This window comes from Pezoporus occidentalis, unplaced genomic scaffold (genome assembly GCF_034315485.1).
Source record: "Pezoporus occidentalis ecotype Australia unplaced genomic scaffold, CSIRO_AGI_Poc_V1 ctg27, whole genome shotgun sequence".
In the NCBI taxonomy this organism is placed as follows: Eukaryota; Metazoa; Chordata; class Aves; order Psittaciformes; family Psittacidae; genus Pezoporus; species Pezoporus occidentalis.
In genome coordinates, this window is record NW_026914611.1 from 1,197,018 (window position 1) to 1,224,640 (window position 27,623).

At 37.1% G+C, this 27,623-nt stretch overlaps 1 protein-coding gene and 1 long non-coding RNA gene across 2 annotated transcripts in view; one reads left to right on the forward strand and one right to left on the reverse strand.

The window, feature by feature from the left end:
- The window catches only part of CNTNAP4 (contactin associated protein family member 4), a 227,594-nt gene that overhangs the window by 54,202 nt on the left and 145,769 nt on the right, over positions 1-27,623 (reverse strand). Inside the window, exons 5-11 of the mRNA XM_062624584.1 lie at positions 25,430-25,627; positions 25,072-25,256; positions 22,836-22,979; positions 20,260-20,521; positions 14,267-14,416; positions 9,958-10,129; positions 1,809-1,915 (exon numbers count right to left, since the gene is read on the reverse strand). Of these exons, the coding sequence (XP_062480568.1) occupies positions 1,809-1,915; positions 9,958-10,129; positions 14,267-14,416; positions 20,260-20,521; positions 22,836-22,979; positions 25,072-25,256; positions 25,430-25,627 (1,218 nt within the window). The remainder of the gene's footprint in view (positions 1-1,808; positions 1,916-9,957; positions 10,130-14,266; positions 14,417-20,259; positions 20,522-22,835; positions 22,980-25,071; positions 25,257-25,429; positions 25,628-27,623) is intronic.
- On the forward strand, positions 125-20,595 carry LOC134166695 (uncharacterized). Its single transcript, XR_009965956.1, has 3 exons — positions 125-222; positions 18,840-19,017; positions 20,394-20,595. It is a non-coding gene; the product is annotated as an uncharacterized LOC134166695 (long non-coding RNA).

Sequence of the window (27,623 nt, forward strand, 5' to 3'; positions counted from 1 at the left end):
GGAATTAAGAAAAAAAAAAACGTGGAGCCTGGCAATGGGGAAAAGCAGATGTGTGTGTTCACTGCTAAGGAATACAGAAGAAATCACATAACCAGAACTATGTTTTCATTTGTTTCTGTAGAGTGCATTTGGTTTTATGTACTGAGATCACGAGGGGTATTTTCAATCATTTTCTCCCTTATTTCAATCTGGAAGCTTCAGAGAGGAAACTGTAAGATGCAAGTGAGTAAATGGTTGTAAAACCTGTGAAATAATGTGAATGCCAAGGGTACTACCTAGATCCTGCTGATAGACTTTGAGGAAACAAACACTAACTACAGCAACTAAATCAGATTTTTATTGTTATTACATAAGACAGAAGGCAGGCAGTGGTTTTAGGTGTTCTGATTGTCTCCTGGCATTTTTTTTTTTTTTTGGCTTTCATTTCCTGTTTAAATAGAAGGCGAATGACTTGTCAGAGACTGCAATGAAAGAACTAAATAAGCAAAGACAAAATGAGAGCTCCTTGGCCCTATCTCATGTATACTTTGCAGCAGCCAAAATGTAAAGAAAATTCTGTGATGACTTCTTTAGGATCAAAAACCTGAGAAAGGGACTTACGAGTCTGCCTTTGTACTTAAACAGGAAACACTGATGATAATGCTATAGCTAGACTGCACTAGCCCAACTTCTCCTTTAGCCATTATAATGCTTCCAGCAGTCATACTGTTCTGGTCTTTCTTTTCAAAATTAGACTCTGTGCTCTATCAGTTATTATCAGAACTTGAAAACACTCTGCCAAAAAGAAAGAGCTGTTAAGTTCCGACAAAACAGAGTGATGAGATAAATAAAAATATAACTCCATTTATATAGATTTCGATCTATATAAATTAAGTTTATTGAAATATCAAAAAAAAGTACTAGTCCAGTGATATTTTTAAGAAAACAAGCTAGCTCTAGGAAGACTGTGATTTCTGTATTTTTTTGCTTGATGATTACTGATATTATAAGGTAACACCTATGAGAAAGATAGTTCAGATTGCTAACTGTATGAAATATTCATAATACACAAATTATGTAATTTTCAATTGGAATTTGATGGTTTCTTAAGAAAATAGTCTTTGTTAAATTTAAACATGACAGATTCAATTATTCAATAATTGTCTTCAAGCAGTGCTTCCAGATTTATTCTGTTTCCCAGAATGCAGTTAAAGCGGTACAAACGTAGAGGATCTCCAGTGAAACTAGTTAAGTTACTTTCCTTTTTTTTTGTTTGATTGGTTTGGTTTATTTGTTGGGTTCTGGGGTGTTTTTTTTGTTTGTTTGTTGGGTTTTTTTGTTTGTTTGGGATTTTTTGCTTGTTTTTTTAATTTGTTTTTTTTTTTTTTTCAATTTCTCCTAATCTAATTCCTGATTCAGCCAACTACAAAGACACAGGTTTAGGTCTTAGTTCATGTGATTACACATGAATGTAGTCCCATTGTCTCTGAAAAAAGTAATACTAATAGTTGTAATGAATAATGATGAATTAAACATGTTTCTAAATGATTTGCTGATTCATTAAGTAAAGGCATATGGATGCGAGAGTATATTACTGATCTCATGTAAATTGTGAAAAATGTGAAACAGAAACAGATAAACTTTAGAACTTTCAATGAGTTTTTGCTGCTACATATTTTATATTCTCAAGGCCTTTCCTTGAACCAACTTGTGAATATTTACATGACTGAAAAATCTTCAAATATGAATGATCAATACTAATGTATATTTTTTTGGTGAAAAACGTTCAACCAGAAGTGAAGAATAGTCAGAAAACATCTTAGACTTACGATAATGGCAAGTAGCTCCCTTGTATCCGGTATTGGCACAGTTGCAGTAGAAGCTGTTCCAGGACTGCGAGCACTCCCCACCATGTTCACAGTAATTAGGCAAACACCTAAAATGAAAAAAAAAAAAAAAAAAGGAAGGGCATTTTCACTCTCTTTTTCATTTATTTACATGTCACTTATACCAAGGAACGCAAAAACATGGAGAAGAAGTACAATAACATGAAGTCCTCAAGCTCAGTGGGAAAGATGTCAATACAATTACCAGAAAATCTAGAGAATGTCTTTTCATCTTTCCTGCTACTCCTATTGCCTATAATAAATATATTCATTATGTGATGAGCCCGTGAGAACAGAAATAAAGTGCAAGCTGCATAATTGTTACTTATTACCATTCAGCTGCAATTCAATACAGATAAACCAGTGAAAGATTTACATGCTGATAATTCACTGGCAATTACTGCAACCGATAGGATTTCTTCAACAAGATATGTCACAACAAAGCAGCATCACAATTGCATTATTTTACAAACAACAGAAAATAATTTTAAAAAAAATCACAAAAGAAATAAAATTTACCATAATATCCGAGAGCTGTTTGAGTAAATCAGTGCGTCAGTTCAGTCACAAGAGGTAACTACCAGTAAAGCAATTTTTTTATTCTGGTGGTACAAACAGAAACCTGACGAATCATGCTAGCTTCCTTGTGGATTTAGAATGATTGACTGCAAAGAAAATTTGCCTGTAACTGCTTAATGGTTAAGATTGCAGCACTACACCTAGATATAAAATATTGCAAAAGATAAAGAAAAATTCAAATTTATATTTTTATAAACACAATTGAAAGTATACTAAAAAAGAGTGGCAGACTTTAACTGATTTTTCATTAGCTTTTCAATTTAGAAATTAGCTAACAATCCAATTACAGTGAATGAATATTTATATGCACGTGTATGTAACAGAGCTCAGAAGTATAAGGCGGCTTAGTTGTTGACATTAACCACAGGAAAAAATAAAACAGGCCCACTAATATTCACAGGATACTAAAATACCTTTTAATTCATTCAAGAAATCTTAGCAGGGTATTAAATTAGGATTGTAAGAAGTCCAGCAGTTCACACACCTACCCTATGAATAATTCAGGAATTCAAGGCCTTTCTATATTTACTTCTGACTCTCAAAATTACGTTTCTGTTTAGAGCTTGATGTGATTATGACAGATTCATCTGATATTCTTTCCTCAGACTAACTTTGTAAGGCATTTAGAATTACATTATGTTATTTTGTCACTGGTTTATGTATAATTAGTAGTTATAAAATCAATATATACCAGTGAAGGAGCTGAGACAACAGATATTAAGGAGAAACATCAATTGCATGCCCAAGTAGTATATGAGCAATGAAACAATATAAAGATATTACACAATGAAAAGGCCATATGAAGGAGCATGGGAAAAGCAATGACTAGTGTCCTGGTTTCAGCTGGGATAGAGCTAATTTTCTTCCTACTGGCTGGCATAGTGTTGTGTTTCGGCTTTAGTCTGAGAATATTGTTGATAACACAAGGACTGTTTAGTTGTTGCTCAGTAGTGTTTATCCTGATACAGGATTTTTCAGTCTCTCATGCTCTGCTAGTAAGGAAGGGCACAAGAAACCTTGTTGGAAGCAGAAACAGGACAGCTCACCTGAACTAGCCAAAGGGATATTCCATATTGTTGGTGTCTGTTACAGACCACCGGATCAGGGTGAGGAAGTTGAGGAGGCCTTCTACAGGCAGCTGAGAGCGGCCTCACAGTCACAGGCCGTGGTCGTCGTGGGGGATTTTAACTTCCCTGATGTTTGCTGGAAGGACCACTCGGCAACCCAGCCACAGTCCAGGAGGTTCCTCCAGTGTATGGATGATAACTTCCTCCTGCAAATGGTGGATGAGCCGACCAGGAGAGGAGCGCTGCTGGATCTCATCCTCACTAAAAAGGAGGATCTGGTTGAAGCAGTAAGCGTTGAGGGCTGCCTTGGTTGCAGCGACCACGAGATGGTGGAATTCAGGATCTTGTGTGGTAGGACTAGTAGAATAGCAAGTAGAATTGCAACCCTGGACTTTAGCAGGGCAAACTTTGGCCTTTTCAAGCAATTGCTAGGGGAAATCCCATGGGCAAGGCTGCTTGAAGGTAAAGGGGCCCAAGATAGTTGGTTGATATTCAAGGACTGCTTTTTCCGTGCTCAAGATCGGAGCATCCCGACACGTAGGAAGTCAAGGAAGAGGGCCAAGAGACCTGCGTGGCTAAATAGGGAATTGCTGGGTATGCTCAAGTGGAAGAGGAGAGTTTACAGGTCATGGAAGGAGGGGCTGGCCACTTGGGAGGAATATAAGGCTGCTGCTAGAGGATGTAGGAAGGCAGCTAGGAGGACTAAGGCCTCCTTAGAATTAAACCTGGAGAGAAGGGTCAAGGACAGCAAAAAGAGCTTTTTCAAATACATGGCAGACAAAACTAACACCAGAGGCAATGTAGGCCCACTGATGAACGGGATGGGTGCCCTGGTGACAGAAGATGCAGAGATGGCAGTTACTGAATGCCTTCTTTGTCTCTGTCTACTCTGCTGCAGGCAGTCCTGAAGAGCCCTGTACCCCTGAGACCTTAGATGAAGTCAGGTCGACGGAGCAATTTGCCTTAGTCGATGAGGAATGGGTTAGAGATCAGTTGAGCAATCTGGACATCCATAAATCCATGGGTCCAGATGGGATGCACCCACGGGTGCTGAGGGAACTGGCGGAAGTCATTGCTAGACCACTCTCCATCATCTTTACCAAGTCTTGGGAAACGGGAGAGGTGCCTGAGGACTGGAGGAAGGCGAATGTCACTCCAGTCTTCAAAAATGGCAAGAAGGAGGACCCGGGTAACTATAGACCGGTCAGCCTCACCTCCATCCCTGGGAAAGTGATGGAACACCTTATCCTTGGTGCCATCTTAAGGCATATCAAGGATAAGAGGGTTATGAGGGGCAGTCAACATGGCTTCACCAGGGGGAAATCATGTTTGACCAATCTCTTAGCCTTTTATGAGGAAATAACACGGTGGATGGACGATGGCAGAGCGGTGGATGTGGTCTACCTTGACTTCAGCAAAGCATTTGACACAGTCTCCCACAGCATCCTCACAGCTAAATTGAGGAAGTGTGGACTGGATGATCAGGTAGTGAGGTGGACTGCGAACTGGCTGAAGGAGAGAAGCCAGAGAGTTGTAGTCTATGGGGCGGAGTCTAGTTGGAGGCCTGTAACTAGTGGAGTGCCTCAAGGGTCAGTACTGGGACCGGTATTATTTAATATATTCATCAATGATTTAGATGAGGGAATTGAGTGTACTGTCAGCAAGTTTGCTGATGACACTAAGCTGGGAGGAGTGGCTGACACGCCAGAAGACTGTGCTGCCATCCAGCGAGACCTGGACAGGCTGGAGAGTTGGGCAGGGAATAACTGGATGAAATATGACAAGGAAAAGTGTAGAGTCCTGCGTCTGGGCAGGAACAACCCCAGGTTCCAGTATAGGTTGGGGAACGACCTGTTAGAGAGCAGTGTAGGGGAGAGGGACCTGGGGGTCCTAGTGGATGACAGGATGACCATGAGCCAACACTGTGCCCTTGTGGCTAAGAAGGCCAATGTCATCCTGGGGTGTATTAGAAGGGGGGTGGTTAGTAGGCTGAGAGAGGTTCTCCTTCCCCTCTACTCTGCCCTGGTGAGACCCCATCTGGAATATTGTGTCCAGTTCTGGGCCCCTCAGTTCAAGAAGGACAGGGAGCTGCTGAGAGAGTCCAGCGCAGGGCAACTAAGATGATTAAGGGAGTGGAGCATCTCCCTTATGAGGAAAGACTGAGGGAGCTGGGTCTCTATAGTTTGGAGGAGACTGAGGGGTGACCTTATAAGAGTCTATAAATATATAAAGGGGGAGTGTCACGAGGATGGAGCCAGGCTCTACTCAGTGGCAAACAATGATAGGACAAGGGGTAATGGGTACAAACTGGAACACAAGAGGTTCCACTTAAACTTGAGAAGAAACTTCTTCTCAGTGAGGGTGACGGAACACTGGAACAGGCTGCCCAGGGAGGTTGTGGAGTCTCCTTCCCTGGAGACATTCAAAACCCGCCTGGACACATTCCTGTGTAACATTATCTACGTGTTCCTGTTCCAGCAGGGGGATTGGACTAGATGATCTTTTGAGGTCCCTTCCAATCTCTAACATACTGTGATACTGTGATACTGTGATATCACAGTATGACATACCCAGTATACAAACTGGGAGGAGTTACCTAGAAGGAACTGATCACTGCTTGGGTCAGGCTGTGAATTGGTCACTGGGTAATAAACTTCTGTTTTGTTTTTTTTTTTTGCCTTTTCTCCTTTCAATTTTATATCTCTCTCCTTGTTATTTCCCTTAGGAGCAGTACTCGTACGTTGTAGTTTAGTTATTAAACTGTTTTTATCTCAACACACAGGTTTTATATTGTTCAATTTCCCTCCCCATCCTGCCCAGAGAGGGGGAAAGAGGAAGGATGAGTGAGTGGCTGTGTGGTATTTAGCTGCCAGCTATTTTGAACCATGACATCTAGAAGGAGTCATAATGACCTTAGCATAGGAGCAGGAACTGAAAATGTATTTTAAATGTGTGTGTGTGTATATACAAATGAATATATATTCACATCAGATAAAGAATTGGCTTAATAGATTTTTTCCATTTATTTACTCTGCATGTGAATTCACTTATGTAAAAAGGAATTTTTATTTGTGTTCATGCTCTTTAAATGTGTAAAACGATTATATGTAGTGATTCATTTTTTTCTACTACTAAAGCCATCAATAACAACAGAATTCAGGTCATATTTTATTATTTCATATTTTAGATGAAAAGCCTCCCATAAAGACTCCAAAACAAAGAAGTGTTTCGTTTGCCCTCAGCTGTATGACGGATACCTACCATCAGGAGCACAGCGGCAAAAATGTTGATTATTTTAGCTTTGGGCAATCAAAGACATGTCAAAATCATTGGAGGAAGAAAATATTTTCTCACAAATTATATAATGCACAAGATCATAGAATCATAGAATGATTAGGGTTGGAAAGGACCTTAAGATCATCTAGTTCCAAACCCCCCTGCCATGGCGAGGGACACCACACAGTAAACCATGTCACCCAAGGCTTCATCTAACCTGGCCTTGAACACTGCCAGGGATAGAGCATTTACAGCTTCCTTGGGCAACCCATTCCAGCACCTCACCACCCTCACAGTGAAGAACTTCTTCCTTATATCTAACCCAAACTTCCCCTGCTTAAGTTCGAACCCATTACCCCTTGTCCTATCACTACAGTCCCTAATGAAGAGTCCCTTCCCAGCATCCCTGTAGGCCCCCTTCAGATACTGGAAGGCTGCTATGAGGTCTCCACGCAGCCTTCTCTTCTCCAGGCTGAACAGCCCCAACTTTCTCAGCCTGTCTTCATATGGGAGGTGCTTGAGCTCAAGCTACCCATCAGAAATTGTTTAATATATGTAAGGAATATTAATGTGGCAAAAAAGAATGTATCTTATCAACTGGGATTTATGATGAGATGTAGAATTAGTTTGATAAAGAGAAACATGAAGCTGCAGGTGTGAAAGAAATGTGACTCTGAGGAAACTGGAAAGAAATAGTCCCTGGAGCAAGCTGGCACAAGACCAGGAAGGCTATTCACAGTCTATTCTGAAATAAAACATAGTAAGTGTAATAAAATTAATAAAAATGGGTGGATTAAATTTCTATTTGTATAAGTTAGGAAGACATATGGTAAGCATTCTGAGTGCTGAAAACTGAATGTGCAGAGCTAGTGTTACAAAGGTGCAATTATCAATATAAAAGAGGACACAACTTCATGTTAGTAAATCTTAGAAAAAAAAAAAAACAACCAACCAAAAGCCTTCTATGAAGACTTATTTAGTTTTCTTTTTTTTTCCTTTGGTATCCACACATAAATTTGACAAACAAAAAGAGTAACACAAAATATAAATAAATAAATGATAATTAAAAAAACCTAATACAGTGCCAGAAAGTAATCAAAACACTTTGAAAAAGAGTATGGCTGGGAAATTTAAGTGGCTTACACAAGTCCATAGTAAAAAAAAAAAAATTGTATGGCAGTGGTACTGACACAAAATAAGGATGATAACTATTTTCATATGCAATAAAAATTCAGCAAGATAAAAATATAAGTAAATAGAACCCCTTTGATGAACTGCTTAAAGAAATGACATTTATGATATTTGGAATATTGCAAATAATGCTGGATTTCTATATATTGAGATTCAGATAGTGACTTTACACATATTTATACATGTTAATTTATTTTTAAAACTCCACATGTACACACATAATATGGGCATTCAAAATCTGAAAGGATCTGAAATCATTACATGCAAAAATACACCATCTTCCTTTAAAAATTTAGGTAAAATATTTCTTTATCCATGGAAGAAGACATGGTTCCTTAACCACAGCTCTGAGATTAGCATTTTGAGAGGTCCCCAGTTACACTGCACATTGAAAAACCAGGGACAGAAATTCTCAGCAACTATATTGTGAACTAATTAAGTAACATTTTGTACCCATAATCTTGCTTACATCTCTTTTGTATTTGACTAAGAATATACAGATCTCCACACCCCCAGTTTTCTCAGCTGTTCCTCATCAGACTTGTGCTCCAGATCCTTCACTGGCTTCAATGCCCTTCTCTGGACTCACTCCAGCTAATCTGTATCTCTCTTGTAGTGTGGGGCCCAGAACTGAGCACAGTATTCAAGGTGCAGCCTCACCAGTTCTGAGTACATGGGGATGATCACTGCCCTCACCCTGCACACCATGCTATTTCTGATACAGGCCACGATGTCATTGGGCTTCTTGGCTGCCTGGGCACAAGCTGGCTCATATTCAGCAGCCATCAGTCAGCATCCCTCTCCCAAGCAGCTTTCCAGCCACACCTCCCCCAGCCTTTAGCTTTGTGTAGGGTTGCTGTGGCCCATGTGCAGGACCCAGAACTTTGTTTGGTTGAACCTCATGCAGTTGACCACAGATTATTGATCCAACCAGTCCAGATCCCTCTGCAAAGCCTTCCTCCCCTCCAGCAGATCAACACTGCAATCTCAGTGTCTGCCTTAATTGTTTTCCCCCAAAAATACCTATTTCTTGAAGTCTTATAATTTAAAAGCCAGACTTTTTAAGATAAAATGGCAACTTTTGAGGACTAGAAATTTAGGGGGTGGAGAAGAAGTGTTTACAAGCACAAGTACATCTTTCCCCTGCCTGTTTTGTTATTTTAGTGTATCCTTTCTGCTTCATTCAAGGCAACCTTTTCTGGATTAAAGCAGACTTTGCACAAATGCCTGTGTCTGCATTCTTCTGAGTCTACAGCAGAAAACTTCCTCCATTTCCATCTGCCTGTCTCTCCTTCTCTTGCCAGCAGCCTCGGCCATTCTGCGACACACATTTTGGATCATCCTCTGCCTTCTCCATGCTGAAATCCAGCAACGTCTCCGTCCAGCATTTACATTTCAAGGAAGGAATATAGTCTTTCCACCCTGCAGAGGGAGCCCTTTCAACTAGTTACACTCTTTTGGATCATAAAATCATAGAATAGTTAGGGTTGAAAAGGACTGTAAGACCATCTAGTTGCAACCTCCCTGCCATGGACAGAGGCCAATACCATCTACTGCAAGTTATGAGACTAGTTCTGACCACAGTCTAAAGAAGACTGCCCATTCACTGTGATGCATACTATCTACTGTGTTTCTGGATGGGTCGAATATACAAAACATCAATAACCTGTAAAGAACATAGCATTTCAAAGGGTGAATTGAACTACCTGTCACAGAAGGGGGTTTGTCTATAGCTTTACTTGAAAGAATATAAGATACTTAAGATTTGTCAGAAACATCAAATAATTTTAACCCCAGTTATTTAATTTTTTTTCCCAGTTCATGGAAATCTAATTGCTTTGCTATGTTTACTAAGTTTATTCTATTCTGGAATTCTTACAAAAGAAGCAGCATGCCATTTTGCAACTGTTCTGTGCTTTGTCATTCAGTATTGGAAACAAAACATTCAAATAAATAAATAGTAAATATTATTTTCTTACCTGTCTATAATACCACATAAATCTATCTGAAGGTCACTGAAATTGCCAAAAACATTTTGCTGAACTGAGATCATATCCACTGCTTTGTTATCAATGGAAATAAGTCGCATGCATCCTTGAAAGCCACCAAAGGAGGTATTACATTCAGAAATGTTTCCAGTGGTAGGGCAGCCTGAAAGAAGCATAAGACCTGGAGCTGAAAAAAGTATTTTGTTTCAAAATTTATATATTCCAAAAGTAGACTGAACTATGATATTCTACAGATACTGTAAACTTTGTGGGTGGAAGACTTTAGCCAGAAGCTCTTCTTATTAAGCATGGTGGTGCAACTAAAATGAAAAATTTCTGTGCAGTCTTACTGTTTTTTAAAGCATATGCAAAAGCATCACTAAAACTTTTGGTAAACCTCAAGCAGAAGTTCCAAAGCAATGAATGGAATCAAGATCTGAACAGACTGACTGACTAGCCTTAGTCACAAAATTTTAATTTACAAGATGCACATGATTTGGAGCTAACTAAAGTCAAATAAGACCAAAAAATAGTTACTAAGTACAGTGATTTTAATTTATCAAGATGTCCAGAAGATTCTAGGAAGTACTGAAAGAAATTTCTTGATGCAGATCATCAATGATTGAAGTAGGAGTGATCCTCTATTGGACCTGCTACATCTGTGTAAGGAAGAAATGGTTGAAAATGTAAAGGTCAAGGACAGTCTTGGTTGCATCAAACATAAGAATGTGGCACTTATGATACACAGAGAAGAGAATAAAAAAAAAACAGTAGAATTACAACCCTTGACTTCAGAGGAGACAGTTTGATCTGTTCAGGACCTGCTTTGAAGATCACACTGGAAAATGCTTTGGAGAGCAAAAGTGCTGGATATTTTTTCAACAAAAAGCTCTCTGGTGCATAAGAAAACTCCATGATGATACCAAAATAGTTAAGAAAGCGTGGCAGAAAACCTACAAACATAAACATGGAGCTCCTGAATAAGTGAGGGCAGGGGACCTAGTGACAAGGTTCTTGTGAAGAACTGGTTTGTGTTAAGGACTTTCTTCTTCAGTCTTCACTGGTAAAACTAATCCTTAGGCTTCCCATGTCCTAGCAGAGTATGAGAAGGGATGCAGTACCAACAGTGAAGGAGAAAAGAGCCCAAGGGGCACCTGCAGGAGCTGGCTGGTGTCATTAGAACAATTGCCATTATCATTGTGAAGCCATTATAACTCTAACCCTCAAAAGGGCCTCGCCATTTAATGCATTTCTTGATGACTGGAAAAGGCAAATGTTACACTCATCTTCAAGAAAGGCAAGGAGGGCACAGGAAACTGGAGGTCCATCAGCCTTAGAGCAGTCATTGGCAAGTTCAAGGAGCAAAGCCTCAGAAGCCATTTCTAAACATGTGAAGGATAAGAAAGTATCTGGGTAACTTTAGATTCAAAGCTAAATAATGCTGGACCAAGCTTTTTTTGTTTAATTTGCTGAGGTGACAGGCACTGTGTACAAAAGAAGAGCAGTGAGCATGGCACACCATGACTTCAGCAAAGCCCCTACCAGTTTCCTATAGTCCAGCAGATTGATGATATATGAGTGGGATAAGTGGATAATTGATGATGCAAAGTCCTGCTTCACATCAGTGAACAGAGGGTCCTTCAGATATCAGCACTGAAAGCTATTCTGTTGAATGTCTTCATTAATGACATGGATGATAGGAAAGAGTGAACTTGCAGCACGGCTGTGCCTGACACCGAGTTGGGGGCAGGGATCAGGTGTTGGAAGAGAGGGCTGCATCTCAGAGGAACATGGGCAAGCTGAAGAAATAAATTGACAGGAATGTCATGAAGTTCAGTAACAACAAGTTTAAAGTCTTTACTATGAGATGGAACGATTCCATGCAACTATCCAAGCTGAAGGATAACTACCTAGATCCACAAAGAAAGGGCTGGGGTCCTGGTGGCCAGCAAGTGGACCATAAGCCAGGAATGTGCTCTTACAGCACAGAAGGCCAGTGGCATTCTGGGCTGTATTACCAAAAGTACAGCCAGCAGAACTGTGGATGTGGTCCTTCCCTTTATGTGGCATTTGTGAGATCACATGTGGAGTGCTGTAGTTCCAGACTCTTCAGTGGAAGAAAGGCATTGAATTATAGCATTCCACAATAAAATGGTAAAATAAATCCTGTAATTTCTTTAAAAAATCCAACACTCATTTGAAAATGAGGTACTGGCACTAGAGGTCATGACGAAAAAGAAAAATAAAAATAAAAAGAGGAACAAAAAATCCAGAGCAGGCAGACAAAGTTTATTATCTGGTAGCTATTCTACAATATTGTATTTCAGATTTTGTGTGTGTCTGTTTGCAAAAGTTGGCTGCTAGTTCTAGTACAGAAAAGGCAATATCACTAGTACTAATAAAACCGATATTCCTTTTAATTGCGGGGCAAATATTAAAGATAGCAAGAAATCCTTCAGTAATATTTACAGGTTTTGTATTAAAAAATCTTTTTTTGCATTTGTAGTTGCAATGAGTTATTCCCAGAACTGGGGAGAGGTAGTATATCCTTGCTGATAGCATGACTAGAAATCATGCTGACATAAAGCTAAAGTATCTTCATGTTTATTACACATTTTCCTGGATAAGGATACACATTTCTTGCATACTTTTCATTCATTAAAACAAGAAAACTGACAATCATATCCCCAGGAAACCTCTCCTGGAAGGCTGATATTCATGTTTTAAGAACCAGCAAGAAAGAAAAAACAAGGTAAATATTCATATAAATTTAAAAAGAAAGTCAAAATGCATTGTCTGCATTTTGACAGTGGTATATAACATAAAATTTTAAGAAACAATTTTCTAAACTCAGAAACCTTCTACAAGTTCTCCCAAAGTTTGTACGACATGCTCAAGCTGCTGATTTCAGACACCAAAGGGATGATACACAGCTAGTGCTTTTAGTGTTCTTGGAATTAATTTGCCCCTTTGATCCTCCAAAAGATAAAGAGAAATGTCCTTGTACAATTTAATTGAATATGCTGGTTTTTGCAACTACCCAAATCCCTCATGCTCTGTTCACCTCTGCCATTAACCCTGAAATGGTGCAGATCACCTAATGAGAGATTTGGGATCTTGAAGAAACACAGAAGGAAAATAAAATTAAAAAAAAAAAAAAAAAAAACCCAACCAAAAAAAACAAAACCCACACCCCACCCCTCCCCAAAACTACAAAACACCGAAACAAAAAATTCCCCCCAAAACCAAAGCAAATGACAAAACCCAAAAAATTCAGGGTTTTTTTTTGCTTTTCAATCCAATATTCTGTGTCTTTCTCTGATTATCGGCCAGCTCAAGAGGTGTTTATAGTAGGAAGGCTAGCTGTGAGATGTGAAATGTCAAATGGATGCTCATGTAATAGCTCCTATGTATACAGTCTGCTTTTGTCAACATTAAATTTTTTTACAACCTGCTGTTTCAAAGGAACTGATCCTTGGACAATGACTTGGTCCATATTTATTTTGGGTTTTGTATACATTTTTAAGTTTTCTCATAAACCTGAGAATAGTTACATTAAAAAATAATTCAGTTATTAATTCCTAAGCTACTAAGAGATGAAGCATTCAGCTAATGTAGAATAATGTATTCAGATATTGTTTAACATTTTATTATGCAGTCCATTCCCAGCTGACTTAGGCATTACAACCTTCTCTAATCTATCAGTAGCAATATATTTGATTAATGACAAAATCACTTGGTGACAGATAATTGTCAATATTCTTAGGGAAATGAAGATATCAAAGTGTAGATTTTAGGCACAAGTTGTATTCCTCAAATAGGGGAAAGCTGCATCACTGTAGTAAAAGAAGAAAATAAAAAATTAAGAGTTTCTCTTAAGAGGATACTTGCACAAGTAAGTAAGCACTAACTTAAGGTGAAAACTTGAAGTTATCCCAGTGGAATATTCTCACAAAAAAATTGATTTAGCTACATAATACTTATGCTAGACCTTTGTGTGTCTGTCCGACTGTCAACCACATTATATTCAATTATGAGAGCATGATTACAGAAAATTACGTTCAAAAAAGTGACTAAGGACTAAGGGTTTAAAGTTATTCTACCCAACATAATAAAATTCTAAGGAAACACATCCTCAAAAATACCATAGCAGTGCCAGAAAATTGAATCATTTGAGAGATATCCAAGCTAGGCAAAGACTTAAGGCAAGCCAAATAATTCACACTACCTGATCAAATATGTCAGAAAAAAAATAATGTTTAACTGCTGGATGTCATCAGCATAAATAAACATATTTCACCTCCAAAGTAGAAAGCATCTCCTGAATAAATATGCAGAGGTGTGGAGGCATGAGCAGATGAGGTCACATCATTGTCCACTATTACACTGATACGATTCCTTTTGACGGACAAGGATACAGAATGCCACTGGCCATTATTTAATCCAGCACCTAGAAGGAAAATAAAAGAAAAATTAAGTATAAACATTCATTATTTGTTATACTACTTGAATGTTATAGACTCAAAAGGAGGAGAGATCAGTAATTACAGCCCACATAAAAATCCCACATGATAGTGAAAGGAGGAGAAAATTAATAAAGAACACAAATGTCCTTTGTGAAGACAGAACCTTTGTCCATTTCCTTGCTCACATCTGATAAAGAAAAAATAAAAATACTTTCATGAATAAACCTTACTGTTGTAATACTCCTAATTATCTGTAGGAGTACCAAGTATTACATCCATTTAAAGTGGTGGCTATAAAAAATATCCTTCCAATCTAAGAAGGGTATCATTAAGATATCATTATGATGGCTGATACAGTATTTTACATGTAATAAACATTTTTACTTCACTATTATTTCTTCGTCTTTCAAAATCAAGGGTCAAACATTCAAATAGCAAAATCCTGATAAAAGCTTCAGGAACAGTCATGCCAATGTCACAAAATTATTTTTCTTTTAGTTGTCTCTTTTATTGCAAACGTATGGGAAAATTTTCTTGAAATGTAGCCTCTAACAGCAATTTACCTTTAGCTCTGCAGGTGTAAGATACGACACAACAATAAACCTAAAGTCCTAATTCTGGAAAGCAGCACTTGCATATATAATCTTCAATAAATTTTATAGGGCAGTATGTAAGCACATTATTGTCCTTAAGAAGTGCTCTAGGTCACTCATGTTTTTTAGTGTTCATCAGAACAGAGATACTTCCGTTGGTGAAGAACAAATACAGCCTTTTAGAATTATGTAAAATCTTTGCTTGACTGCAGAGCACCTATGATTTGTGATCTGTGTTTTCCTTCTTGAAATTTCATGTATTTACATACTCATAGAATGTCTTGTATATTGTAGAGAAATAGTCCACCAATTAACTGATTTTTCAAACGGAAAACAAGTAAAAATAGAAAGATGACAATATTCAAATAGCTAAATTACATCAAAATCAGGATTCATATGTTAACTCTAACAGTCTAAAGACAGGCTCAAGATACAATCAAGAGATAAATATTATAGTATAGACTATATATACTCCATAAAGTCACTTGTCACACTGTTTTTAAGATTAGCAACTTGAAAGAATAATAAAAAAAAAAGAAACATTTTCCTACTTACTTATTTCCTTCTTTATAGCTTCCATCCCCAGCTACCAAAAGCCCTAGCTTCTTTCACCTCATCTCTAAGATTAAACAATCATAAAATCATACAATAATTTGGCCCTACGGGAACCTTTAAAGATACCCAGTCCAGTCTCCCTCCTATGTGCAAGGACTTCTTTTACCAGCTCAGGCTGCTGAAAGCCCCTTACAACCTGACCTTGAGCATTTCCAGTGGTAGCACGTCTAAATCTAATCTCTTTCAATTCAAAACTGTTACCCTTTGTCTTGTCAATGCAGGCCCTGGGGGGAAAAAAAAAAAAATCTCCATTCTTATTCACAGAATCATACAATCATACAACCATAGAAGCATAAATGGTTTGGGCTGGAAGGGACCTTAAAGGTCATCTAATTCCAACCCCCTGCTGCAGGCAGTGACACTTTCCACTAGACCAGGTTGCTCAAAGCCCTGCACAATTTGGCAATGAACACTTCCAGCTATGAGTCACTGAAAGGACACAATAAGGTGTCACTGAAAGGCCACAATAAGGTGTCCCTAAAGCCTTCTGTTCTGCAGGTTGAACAACCTCAACTCTCTCAACCTTTCCTCATAGAAGAGGTGTTCCAGCCCTCTGGTCAATTCTGTGGGCCTCCTCTGGACCCACCCCAAGAAGTTCATGGTTTTCTTCTGCTGGAAACCCCAGAGCTGGATGCAGGACTCTGGGTGGGGTCTCATGAAAGTGCAGTAGAGGAGGAAAATCACCTCCCTTGACCTGATGGTCATGTGTCTTGTTATGCAACCCAGAATACAGTTCACTTTCTGGGTTGCAAGCACACACTGACAACTTATATCCAATATTTCATCATTTTTCAGTATCCCTAAATATCTCCATGCAGGGCTGCTCTCAAACCATTCATCTCCAGGTCTGTATTAATAATGGTGATTTTGCTGACCCAGATGCAGGCCTTGTACTTTGCCTGTTGAACTTTATGAGATTCACATGAGCCCACTCCTCAAGCCTGCCAAGATCCCTCTGGGTGGCATCCCTTCCTCTAGTGAGTCAACAGCACCACTCAGCTTAGTGTCATCATCAAACTTACTGAGGATGTACTCAATCCCACTACCTCTGTCATTACTGAAGATTTGAAATATAACAGTAAGTTCTGTAATTTTATTTCAATTGTTGGAAGTATAATTGCTTTTAATTCTTAGTTTTGCATCCTGCTCCAATAATTTCTTCTGGTGAGAAAGCCATATTCTAAATACTGAAATATTTAACTGTAAAGGTAGGTAAGGCAGAAAGAATGAGACTGAATGAATGACTGAAGTAGATACATTTTTTTTGGTTACTGGAAAATTGATTATATGAATTTTGCACTTTTTGGTTTGTTCACTATAGTTTATCACACAGACCTACTACATGATTTTGGGATGGATCTTTAATCTCCCTTTCGTACAGGCTGGCATGATTAAAGATACTAAGCTATGTTTATATAGCTCAAGGTAAGACTTTCCAAAAGTCCCTCTCATTAAGTTGGAGGACTGAGGAATTATATTGTGAGAGAATAAGTCATTCCTGATAAAAAAGTTTGTCATAGCCGTTGAATTGAGAAACTTAAGTAAATTCACATTTGCTTGTACGACATCAAAATAGTGGAGGCCAACAGACTAGTATTTCCATTCCATTTGAAAAACATATAACTGGTGTTCTACTAGGAGTTTTAAAATGCTTCATCAGAAACAAGTGATGAAAAGAATAGCACTTAAACTTTTAGCACATAAAAAGCTAGTTATTACAAGATATCCATTTATTCTCATTAATAGTATATTCATTATTTTAATATCTAAATGCTAAAAGAAAAGTGTCTGTGGGACATCTTACAGAACAATAACATACAACCTTAGGAACACATATATAAAATACAATGTATATAATTTATTAGGTCAGTGACGAACAAACAAACAATAAACTAGTTTAGGAAAAGTAATGTATAGTTTAGTCTGAAGTATAACCACTGGATGCAATGATTAACATCCCTTAATTAAAAGTTGAACAGAAATTAAAAGCTGTTTAGAAAGACAGGGTCATATGAAGAAACTGAGTAATAAGAAGTCAAACATGCAACTCAATAACTCAATACATGTAATTCAATTTAGTCTCATAATTCAACATGGATTAATTTTCTGTTATTTCTTTTTTTTAATCTGTATTTGATGACAAGCTTGCAAAAGAGGCTACAAAGTAAAGATATTAAGCAACTATTCTGTAAAAGGATACAGTTTATAATTCAATCACTCATGAATTAACATGCCATTCCCCTTGTTTTTATATGGTTGAAGAAATCTTTAAAAAGCATGACAATGAATTTAAGAGCTGTGCAAAAAAATAAATATGCTGTCATTTAATTATCAAATTGTCTGTGTTTGTGCGTGTGTGTGTGTGTGTGTTTGTGTGAAAGTCAGGTCATAAGTCCTTGCCTGTAAGGGAACAAACCTGTCCAGCCATCCATAATTTAATTACTCAGTCTCCAAATGCAGACTAGAATTGCTTCAGTGAGTGTAACAATAAACACTTACAAAACTCCAGAAAAAGTTTCCTATATGGTCTTATTAGATAACTTCTTTCTCATAAGAGAATAAGATAGTTTTGCAGTATTTTCTGTCCTTACCAAGACAAACACAATTCTTCCTGTTAGATTTTATGAAGAATAAGCCTAGCATAGCATGAGAACATTAAATTCTCTTTCACTGTAGTGTCAAGATTTATTTTGGGCTGTTTCAGCTAATATATCATGTATTGTGTTCCAACTTTGAAATTGAATAAAATGCTCTGTGTTCAAGTCTACAGCTGTTCAAACTGCCACCACCTTCTGCTGGTCTGTTAAAATGATGTTGCAAGGCAATAGTTGCAATTGCAATAGCTCCCAAAAAGCCAAATTCATCACTTTTAACTTCGTACCAATGACATTCTTACTAAGGAATTGACATTTTCAAATGGTGAGCCTAGGGAAACCTCTTGCCATTAAAATGGTACTCTGTGCATCAGTTATTTTAGATTACAAATACCAGGGCTGATCCTATTATCATCCATAGAAACAGGATCAAAGTACTTATGTAAATTTCAGCATTATCTGTGGTCATTATTGGCCTAGAGTCTTTTCCTGAATTAAAATAACGATTAGAATTTTATTTTTAATCATTATACACCTGTAGAAACATAATGAGCTTCAGAGTTAGGTTTTACCTTTTTATTTTTCCTTTTTTCACCCCCTCAAAGGAATTTTCATTTTGTATCAGGAATTGAAGTAAGGAATCAATCTAAGAGAAACAGAAGCACAAAACTAAGATCAAGGGGGCCTCATCTTCAAGTCCTGTGGTTGTTTCTTTGCTCTGCTTGGCTCCGCTTTGCTCTGTCTGCCTTACACTGCCAAGCATATGATTTCTGAATAAATCAGGTTAGTAATTCTTATTTTTTTTGTATACCAAGTATATATTTTTTAGGAAATTTCTCCCTCATTTACATAACTTTTTTAATTCTGTGAGGTCTGAAATATATTTGGAAGCTTTAATTGTTATGATGTTTTATTTATTTTTTTTTTATGAATTATTTTACTATTTATAATTTATTTTTATGCCAGTAACTTCTTAGCTTACTTATTGTGTGTGTTCTTGCCCAAGGCAAACTAGCTATAAGCAACCTCATTAAAAACTTTATATTCTGGCTTGAGAACTCCCCTGAAATATGCCTTTTGGTTTGTTCCTGTCACTCCAATGAATATGTCTTATACAAGGTTGAGTTCTTCACACGTTCAAGTCCTTAACTTGCCTTCTAATTACTAATGGAAAATGCAGTTGTTATTCACCTTTTAATTCAGTTTACACATTATATTACTGGAACTAACTTGGCTTCATTTTCCTGCTCTATGATTATGAAATATATGATTGTGTACCACCCAAAATAAACCTATGATCAACTGATGCTTTCAGTACCATCACTGTGGTTTTCTCAGCCAAATTATCCATTGCTTCTAGGACATATTCCTCCAGCTATTAGGTCTCTGTTACATGGTTCCATACAGAAACCACACCAATCCCAGTCTAATTTCCTAATCTTCATATATTTTTTGTAATGACAATTTTATCCTCCAGAAGAAAGGGGCAAAATTCAATTGTTTACATAAAGGATGAGAAATTCTGAGGAGGCTGTGGTGCATAGAATGTCAAAGCACAGTATACTACTGATGAAGTGCTGCTAGGTGAAGGTATTGATATTATCACATGCTGATATTATTGCTTTTTACCATTATTTAGAAAGTTGTGAAACATAGAGATGATGTCAGCTCTGTCCTGGTCTTACATTTCATGAAAGAAGGAGCCAACAGTCACATCTAGTGCATAAATATGCATGCAAAGACATACAAACGACTCTCCTTTGCAGTCTGTATTATTGCAAATAATTTCTACTCAGTCATGGGGGAAAAAAAAATCCACAACATAAATACAGGTTTATGAGAAAAGAAATTATTTATAAAGATTTGGTATTAAAATTCACACACATAGAACAGGCTTACACACCTACTAGTCATAAAACTTGTCAAGAATGAAGGTACTAATTTGAATGACTTTATAATAACCATAATAACCTTTTTTATGTATAGGAATCTTGGATTTTTTTTTTTTTACTTAATTTTTGTTACCTGCAGTGATGTCACTCAGTGCTTTTCCTGGTTTATGAAGACTGATTTTAACTTTCCCATCACTCAGATATAAAAGGAAACCACTTGAGGCCTGGTGTACTTTGCTAGATAATAGAAGCCCCTCCTTGTTCCAGGTGCGAAACTGGAAACTGATGAATGCTTCATCTTGCCCTGATGTGCCTGGCAGTGCCAGATAACTACTGGGGCTCAGAAAAGTGACAGGAACCACCTGTGGCTCTGAACATGAGAAGGATATGTTGCCCTAGAAATAAAAGAAAGATATATGTCATTAGGATCATTGGGGGAAGAAAAGTGAGGAGAACTTTGGTATGGAAACTACAGAATTTCAAAACATTGTGTATACATAGACCCTTACACTTGAATGAATTAGTCTAAAAATCATGTGTCAGTATGCAAGAACATAACCAGTTTGAGAAATGTGTACCTAGCTGCTTGACCAGAACAGACATATCTGCCTGAGCAGAGAGTGGCAGGGACCAAGAGAATGACGTAAAAATCCTAATTTATATGGGCGATTTAATGATACTTCAGGAGTTAGACAGACCTGCTTTCTTTCTATTTTGGTTCAGCCTCTGGAGGCTTTAGGGACTCGACAAATTTCTGAACATCACATAAAATGCCACTGAATGCAAAGTTTGGTACAAAAATTTGTATAGGTCTAAATGCTAGTATGCTACTCATTGTTTAAGGGAGTGTTAAATTTGAGAAAAAGAGAAATCATTTTGCCAAACCAAGGAGCAGTTTCTCTAAATCAATGCAACTGGAGATGTGCACTGTCCCCAGTATTTGTTTCCACAAATGGAAAAAATTCCACATATAAACTCTTGCTACTTACAAATGTAAAGCACATACTTCATAAATCAAAACGAAACATGTTTTCAAGAGTGGCCTTATGGACCAGATCAAAAGTTGCATTTAGACACCTAGTCTTTATTTTGTGCTTGACTGCTTCTGAAATCACTGGTTCTTAGATACCTAAATAAGCTCATGGATGAGTTCATTGACAAACTCTGAGCTTTTATGGTTGTACTGAGAGATATACATACGACTGGAAAGGGAATAATGCATTTTTTTGCATCTGGTGTAAGAATTAGTCAATACATTTTGACTCTTGATAGTGCACAATATGACTTGCTGACACCCTTTGAACCCTAACTAATTTGTTCTGTAAAGAAGATTACTAAAAGCTTAATGTCTTTAGAATTCAAAGTACATTTAACTTCTCTTCAACACACAGAACTTTTAAACTTTTGAACATACATAAAATTTTTACTTTATAGCAAAAATACTTTCTAGCCCCTGGCATGGCAAGACATTAAATTTTATCTGGACTTATTTTTCTTCAAAGAAAAAATATAAATAGATAAAAACTCTGTGCTATGAACTCAGCTGTAGAGAAATGAATCATCAACTGAACTGACCCCGTGAAAAGGCAGTCATCAGATTAATAAACCTTGTTTAATGCTAAAAGCTTACCTTCTGCAGATTCCCCTTCCCCATTATCTTGACAGCTGCCTGATACTGTATCAGACCAGCAAAGTGGCTACTTAACAAGGATTCTATGATAACGTAGGTATGTTATAAAACATTTCCTAAAGGATTCTGAAAGTACCACAACAGTTTAAATTATTTGAAGATGATGACATTATGACAATAATTTCATAGTTCCCCTTTCAGTAGTCCCCACAGAACCTACTGTAACTACACTCTCCCCAACATCCATCAGCATCATGAAAGGGATACTATATGAAGGTATCAGTTTAATTAATTTTGGAATATTTCAGATGAGCTTCACATAAGAAAAGATGCCTGTCAACCATTTTTTCTGGAATAGAGAACCAAGTTTGGTTGTTCATATTCAGAACTGAAATCCAAACCAAAAGATCTGGAGCTTGAAAGCATTTCATATTTGGTTAATTATTTTGAATTGATTGTTTTTCCATTAGAAGTTTGCATATCCTGCTATTAAATAAATACATAGAGATGGCTCTGGTACTACTGGAAAAAAAGATCAACAAAATAAAAACAAACAACAAAAGTCATAATAAAATATATAGGTAACCTTCTGTAACACAGCAGAAAGTCTATTCATTAGAACTGTTTCTCTAAAAGGTGGCAATTTGGCTAATACAGCTGTTGGCCATGTCACAATAAATACATTAAACCCTAAAGTATAGCTCTTCAGACAAAGGGCAATATGAACTGACAAGCAGAACTTATCTATCAAAATTATAATGCTCTGGAGAAAACAGACTAGCTCAGCATCCTCAGCAACAGAAGGCTTTTAAAATATACTGCTGGCGTTCTTACTAGTCAGGTACAGAACTCAAAGCCAGACCTTTGACGACTTCAAATGCATCTTATTTCACTCACTGCCTTTGTACATGCACAACAGTGAGGTACCATGAAACAGTGAGATAACACACACATCTAAATACCTGATAAAGAACTGAAGATTAAAATGCATACTGCACTGTCATACTGCATATGAAAGTGGCTGTTGTTTTTTTCTTATTATTTTACTTTTTATTCTTTCTTAGCTATGAATCTCTTACCACAAAGTAGATCTGAGACTTATGCCTTCTGGCCAGGTCAATAATGTTCACTCCATTATAATAAATATTTTCAAAACACCCATGAAAGTTCCTGTGTGAAAATGTCCCTGATTTTCCAGGCACTGGCATCCCTCCAAAGCTGAGCTTAGAAAGAGAAGAGAAATCAATGATACTATTAAGTAATTTTCTAAGAATGAAGTTTCCAATAACATAAGAAGTCAAAGGCCAGAAATCTGCTTTTTCTTGGCTCTTGCCTTTTATCACACCTATGTATTAAAAGAACTGGCTAAAAAAAAATTAGGTGATATTGAGTCATATGTATGCATTAAAATATTCTGAAATGGGGGGGGGTGTTTTTTGGGTGGGGGGAGGTGGTGTGGGTTTTTTTTTGTTTGTTTGTTTTTGTTTTTTTTTCTGAGGATACGTTTTAACAGTTGCTTACCTTTAACAGTCTTACTATACAGTCTTATTAGTTCTCAGGGTTCATTATAGCTACAAAACCAAGGAGAACAAAAAACAAAGCCCACTGCTTACAGACCATGCTGGACAGTGCGAAGAGGGAGAAGAGAATTTGTTAAAAACTTCTTTAGGAAATTTGAGCCTGACTTCTCCACTGTGTGCATATTATAACTACAATAGTGGAGAACAAGAATGCATCAAATTAAGTTATTCTAGGGCAGACTGAAACAAATGAGAGAACTTCTTCCCTTTCAAAATGCTTAGGCTATGCGGTTGCTTGATGTTATGACGTATGTTTCCTTTGGTTCAGAAAGAAATTGGAAGACTTAATAAAAATAAAAATCCATTGAGAGCTATTAAATTAAAAAATGTTGCTCTGTCTTAATAAGTCCCTGAGGCAGAAACTGTTAGAAAACAGTAGATTATTTTAGAAAAGCATCGACACAAGGGTGACTTGAGTTATGCTCTGGTCTATGTTTTCACTCTTGGGCACTATCAAATACAGTATCCCAATTTAAGTGGACTTTTGAACTCCTTCATTTCAAAGTTACTCTGGTTGATGTTGTAGGAAAGGTAATTTTAAATTATATCTCTTTTAATGTTGAAATTTCACTCAAAATTTAAAATAATTTTATTAAAAAAATCATATTTAATTCAGTTATTAAGATTTTTTTATAGTAAAAAATGCAACTCTAAATACATTGGTTCATACTTTATTGGGTATTTTTAGGCTTTTTTCCAGCTTCTGCTTTCCTTTCTATTCTGTATTTGTAACACATACTTCAAACTACAGCACGTCGAAGAGAGGAAAGTTTATTTGCAATATTGGGGGGGGGGGGGTGTTAGTAAAAATATATTTATTTGCTAATCAGTTAAAACTAGCATTCATTCCCCCCCACCTTTTTTTTTATTATTATTCTTTTTAATTCAAATGATCCTCCAAGACTTGGCATTGTGATCTGGATTCAGAAATTTAAAGTAGAATCATGACTTTAATCTTGTGAATGATATTTTTGAAATGTGATAATGCAGACACAGAACAGCATGCAATATCTTACTCTAAACTGCTTAAAAGCTCAAATGAGAAGAATAAAGTAATTTAGATCTATAGGCTCCAGATATTCTGCACTGTCACTCATTTTTTCATCCAACAAACAGGACAGGGGCAAACATAAAGCAGCTAGTCATCACATTACAACTGTGAAATAGTGGTATTTTCAACTATCGGTGGGAAACTCTCACAGCAAATTACATCTACTCCTCTTCATGAATCTACCATTCATGTAAACAAGATTATTTCATAGTACATGCGACAGATTTAACAGGAACTTAAGTTTCAATATAAACATTTTTTAAATGGTTTTATGTTGATTTATTGTCATTTCCATCAAGCCATAAGTTGATTACTTTGAGTTGGGGTTCACTCCTTACATTTTCTATGTTTTTCTATGTAAGTTTCTATAGAATATATATAGAATATAATTTCTAGATATTTTTCTGTATATATTTTCCACATTTGCAGCATTACTGAAACAAAGGTATTAAAATGAATTCTGAGATGAAAAAGATGGTCTTTTGAAAATTTTCAGTTGCAAGTCTAGTGGAGCATTAGTAATTGAAGAACATCTCATTTTCTTTGATTCAGTCCTTTATGAGACAGAAAATCCCTAAAGTCGTAAGCACTACAAACTTAGTTATATTCTATATCCTTTGCTTTTTTCACTGCATTTACATATCAAAGTTAATAACGATAATAAAGGAAAAGTAATTTTCACACCTCATAATCAAGGTCCAAATAATTGAATTCTCCTTTTGTATGAAAATGATGAGTGTGTTTATCCACTGTAAAGTTTACTTGATTGTTAAATTGTTCAATGAGAACAGAATGCCACTGCTGATCATCCAAAAGGCTGCCCAGCTTAATATTAATTTGGGCATTAGAAAGATGAGTTTTAGTATCACCTTGAAAGGAAAAAAAATAACAAACTATTAATTCCATATAAAAATAATTGTTCTAATAGATATTGCTAGTTTATCATACTCTATACATTAAAATCCACTTAATAAATTGAAAGAAGTTTTAGTCAAATAATACCTAACAACTATATTTGATTTTATGAGACTGCAGCTGTTACCTAAATTAATGAGTAGGGACAGCTTCCCTTTAATTAATTCCAGGGTAATGTGGTCTCCATTTTGTCCTTCTCTGTGGAGGAGAATTCCATCACTTTGCATTGTCTTAAACTTCAGAGAAATCACATGTTCACTCATGAGTTTTTGATTAAATGTGTAAATTAGACAACTTTTCCCATCAAAGCCAACCACCTCGGACCCTAGAAGTAAAGAAATGAAAGATAATGTATAATGCTATGTCTAAAAGAAACAGTTGTATGTTACTTCAATGTGATATGAAGTCCTCCACTAACATCCCTCGATCCACTTCCCTTTGTTAAATGGCATGACACTCCTGTCAGCCCATTTCACCAGCCTGTCTGGGTTCCTCTAAATCGCAACAAAACCTTCTAATGTGTTGATCAGTGCTCCAATTTTTTTTGGCTGCAAACTTGCTGAAAGTACACTCTGTTTCATCATCCAGGTCATTAATGAAAGTGTTGGACATCACTTAAACCAGTATCAACCCATGGCTATACCACAAGTGAATAGATGCAGCTTGACTTTCTGCCACTGACCAAAACTCCTTCTGGCAGGCAGTTCAGTCTGTTTTCAGTCCACTTCTTTGACCTGAACAGCCTATACTTAACAGTTGTCTGTGAGGACATTACAAATATAGCATCAAAACTCTTGCTAAATTCAAGATAACCAACATCAAACACTCCCTTTCACTCACGAACTCAGTTATACCTCTGTAGAAGGCTATTAGTTTGATCAGTTATTTTCCCTTCATAAATCCATTCTATTTCCAACAATCTCCTAATTTTTTCTGTTTGGAAAAGGTTCTAGGATTCTTTGCTCCTTTACCTTCCCAGGGATTGAAATGAAGCTGATCAGTTTGTAGTTCCCCAGGTATTCCTTCTCGCATTTATTGATAATTGGAATGATATTTGTTCTCTTCCAGTCTTTAGGAACTCCCAGTCACCACTACCTTTCAAGCATAAATAAATGTGGCCTCATAATGACTGCGGCCAGTTCCCTTAGTTTTTTTCAGGTGCATCCCAATAGGGATGATATACCTGTGGAAACCCTTCATTTTTGTCTTCCATAACCTTTATCGGTTTCAAATCCAGGTGGTTTAGTTTTCCTAGACACATCTTTAAATGCTTAGCCAGTTTTTATATTCCTCCTGGGTCATTTAACCTTACTTCCACTTCTTATGCACTTCCTTTTTATTCCTGAACACAATTAGGAGCTTCTTGCTTATCCAGGTAGACCCTCTGCTACTTTTGCTTGATTTTCTGCTTTTTTTGGAATAGACCTTTCTTGAGCTTGGAGGAGATGATCCTGGAAAATTAATCTGCCCACCTGGATCCCTCTTATCTTCAGGACCATCTCCCATCACTCTTCCAGTCAGGTCCCTGTGCATGAAAGAGTCTGCTTTCCTGAAGGCCAGGGCTGTGATCCCATTTGACTTGCAAGATCCTTTCTCTGAGGATCTTGAACATCACAGTCTCATGGTTGTTGGGACCAGGGCTACTGCATCTTTAACTTCCTCCATCAGTTCTTCCTTTTCTGTAAGCATGAGGGCCAGTAGAGCCCTCATGTTTACAGAGCAGAGATCTTGTCAGCTCCTTGATAACCTGTGCTGGCAAGTTGTCATTATAAAATTCCAGAAAACTCCTGGATTGATTATGCCCAGCTATGTTGTCCCACCAGCAGATACCAGGGTGATTAAAGTCAGCAATAAGTTCCAAGGCCTGTGAATCTTAGGCTTCTCCCAGTTGTCTGAAGAAAGCTTCACCCATTTCCCCGTATTAGGCAGTAAGTAACAGGAAGCTGCCACAATGGTACCACCTGTAGTCTGTCATCTAATCCTGATCTATAAATTCTGACCTATCTCTTCATCTGTCCCTAGGCAGAGTTCCATGCACCCCTGCAGCTTGCTCACATAAATGTTAACTGCCTTTCCCTCACTGACCTGGCTATTCTCTTCTAAAGGACCTGTGACTATCTATGGCACCATACCAGCCCTGTGAACTATTCCACCATGTCTTTATAGTCATGATGAATTTGTAGTCTTTCAAATACATAAAGAACTCAATTTATTTTGTGTGTTTTCCATGTTGTGTGCATTAATATGCAGGCACTTCTCTTATTTTTGTGTTTGCACTTCAGATGCTCAAGTGCTTTCTGTTCAGCCCTGGTCTGTTGTTT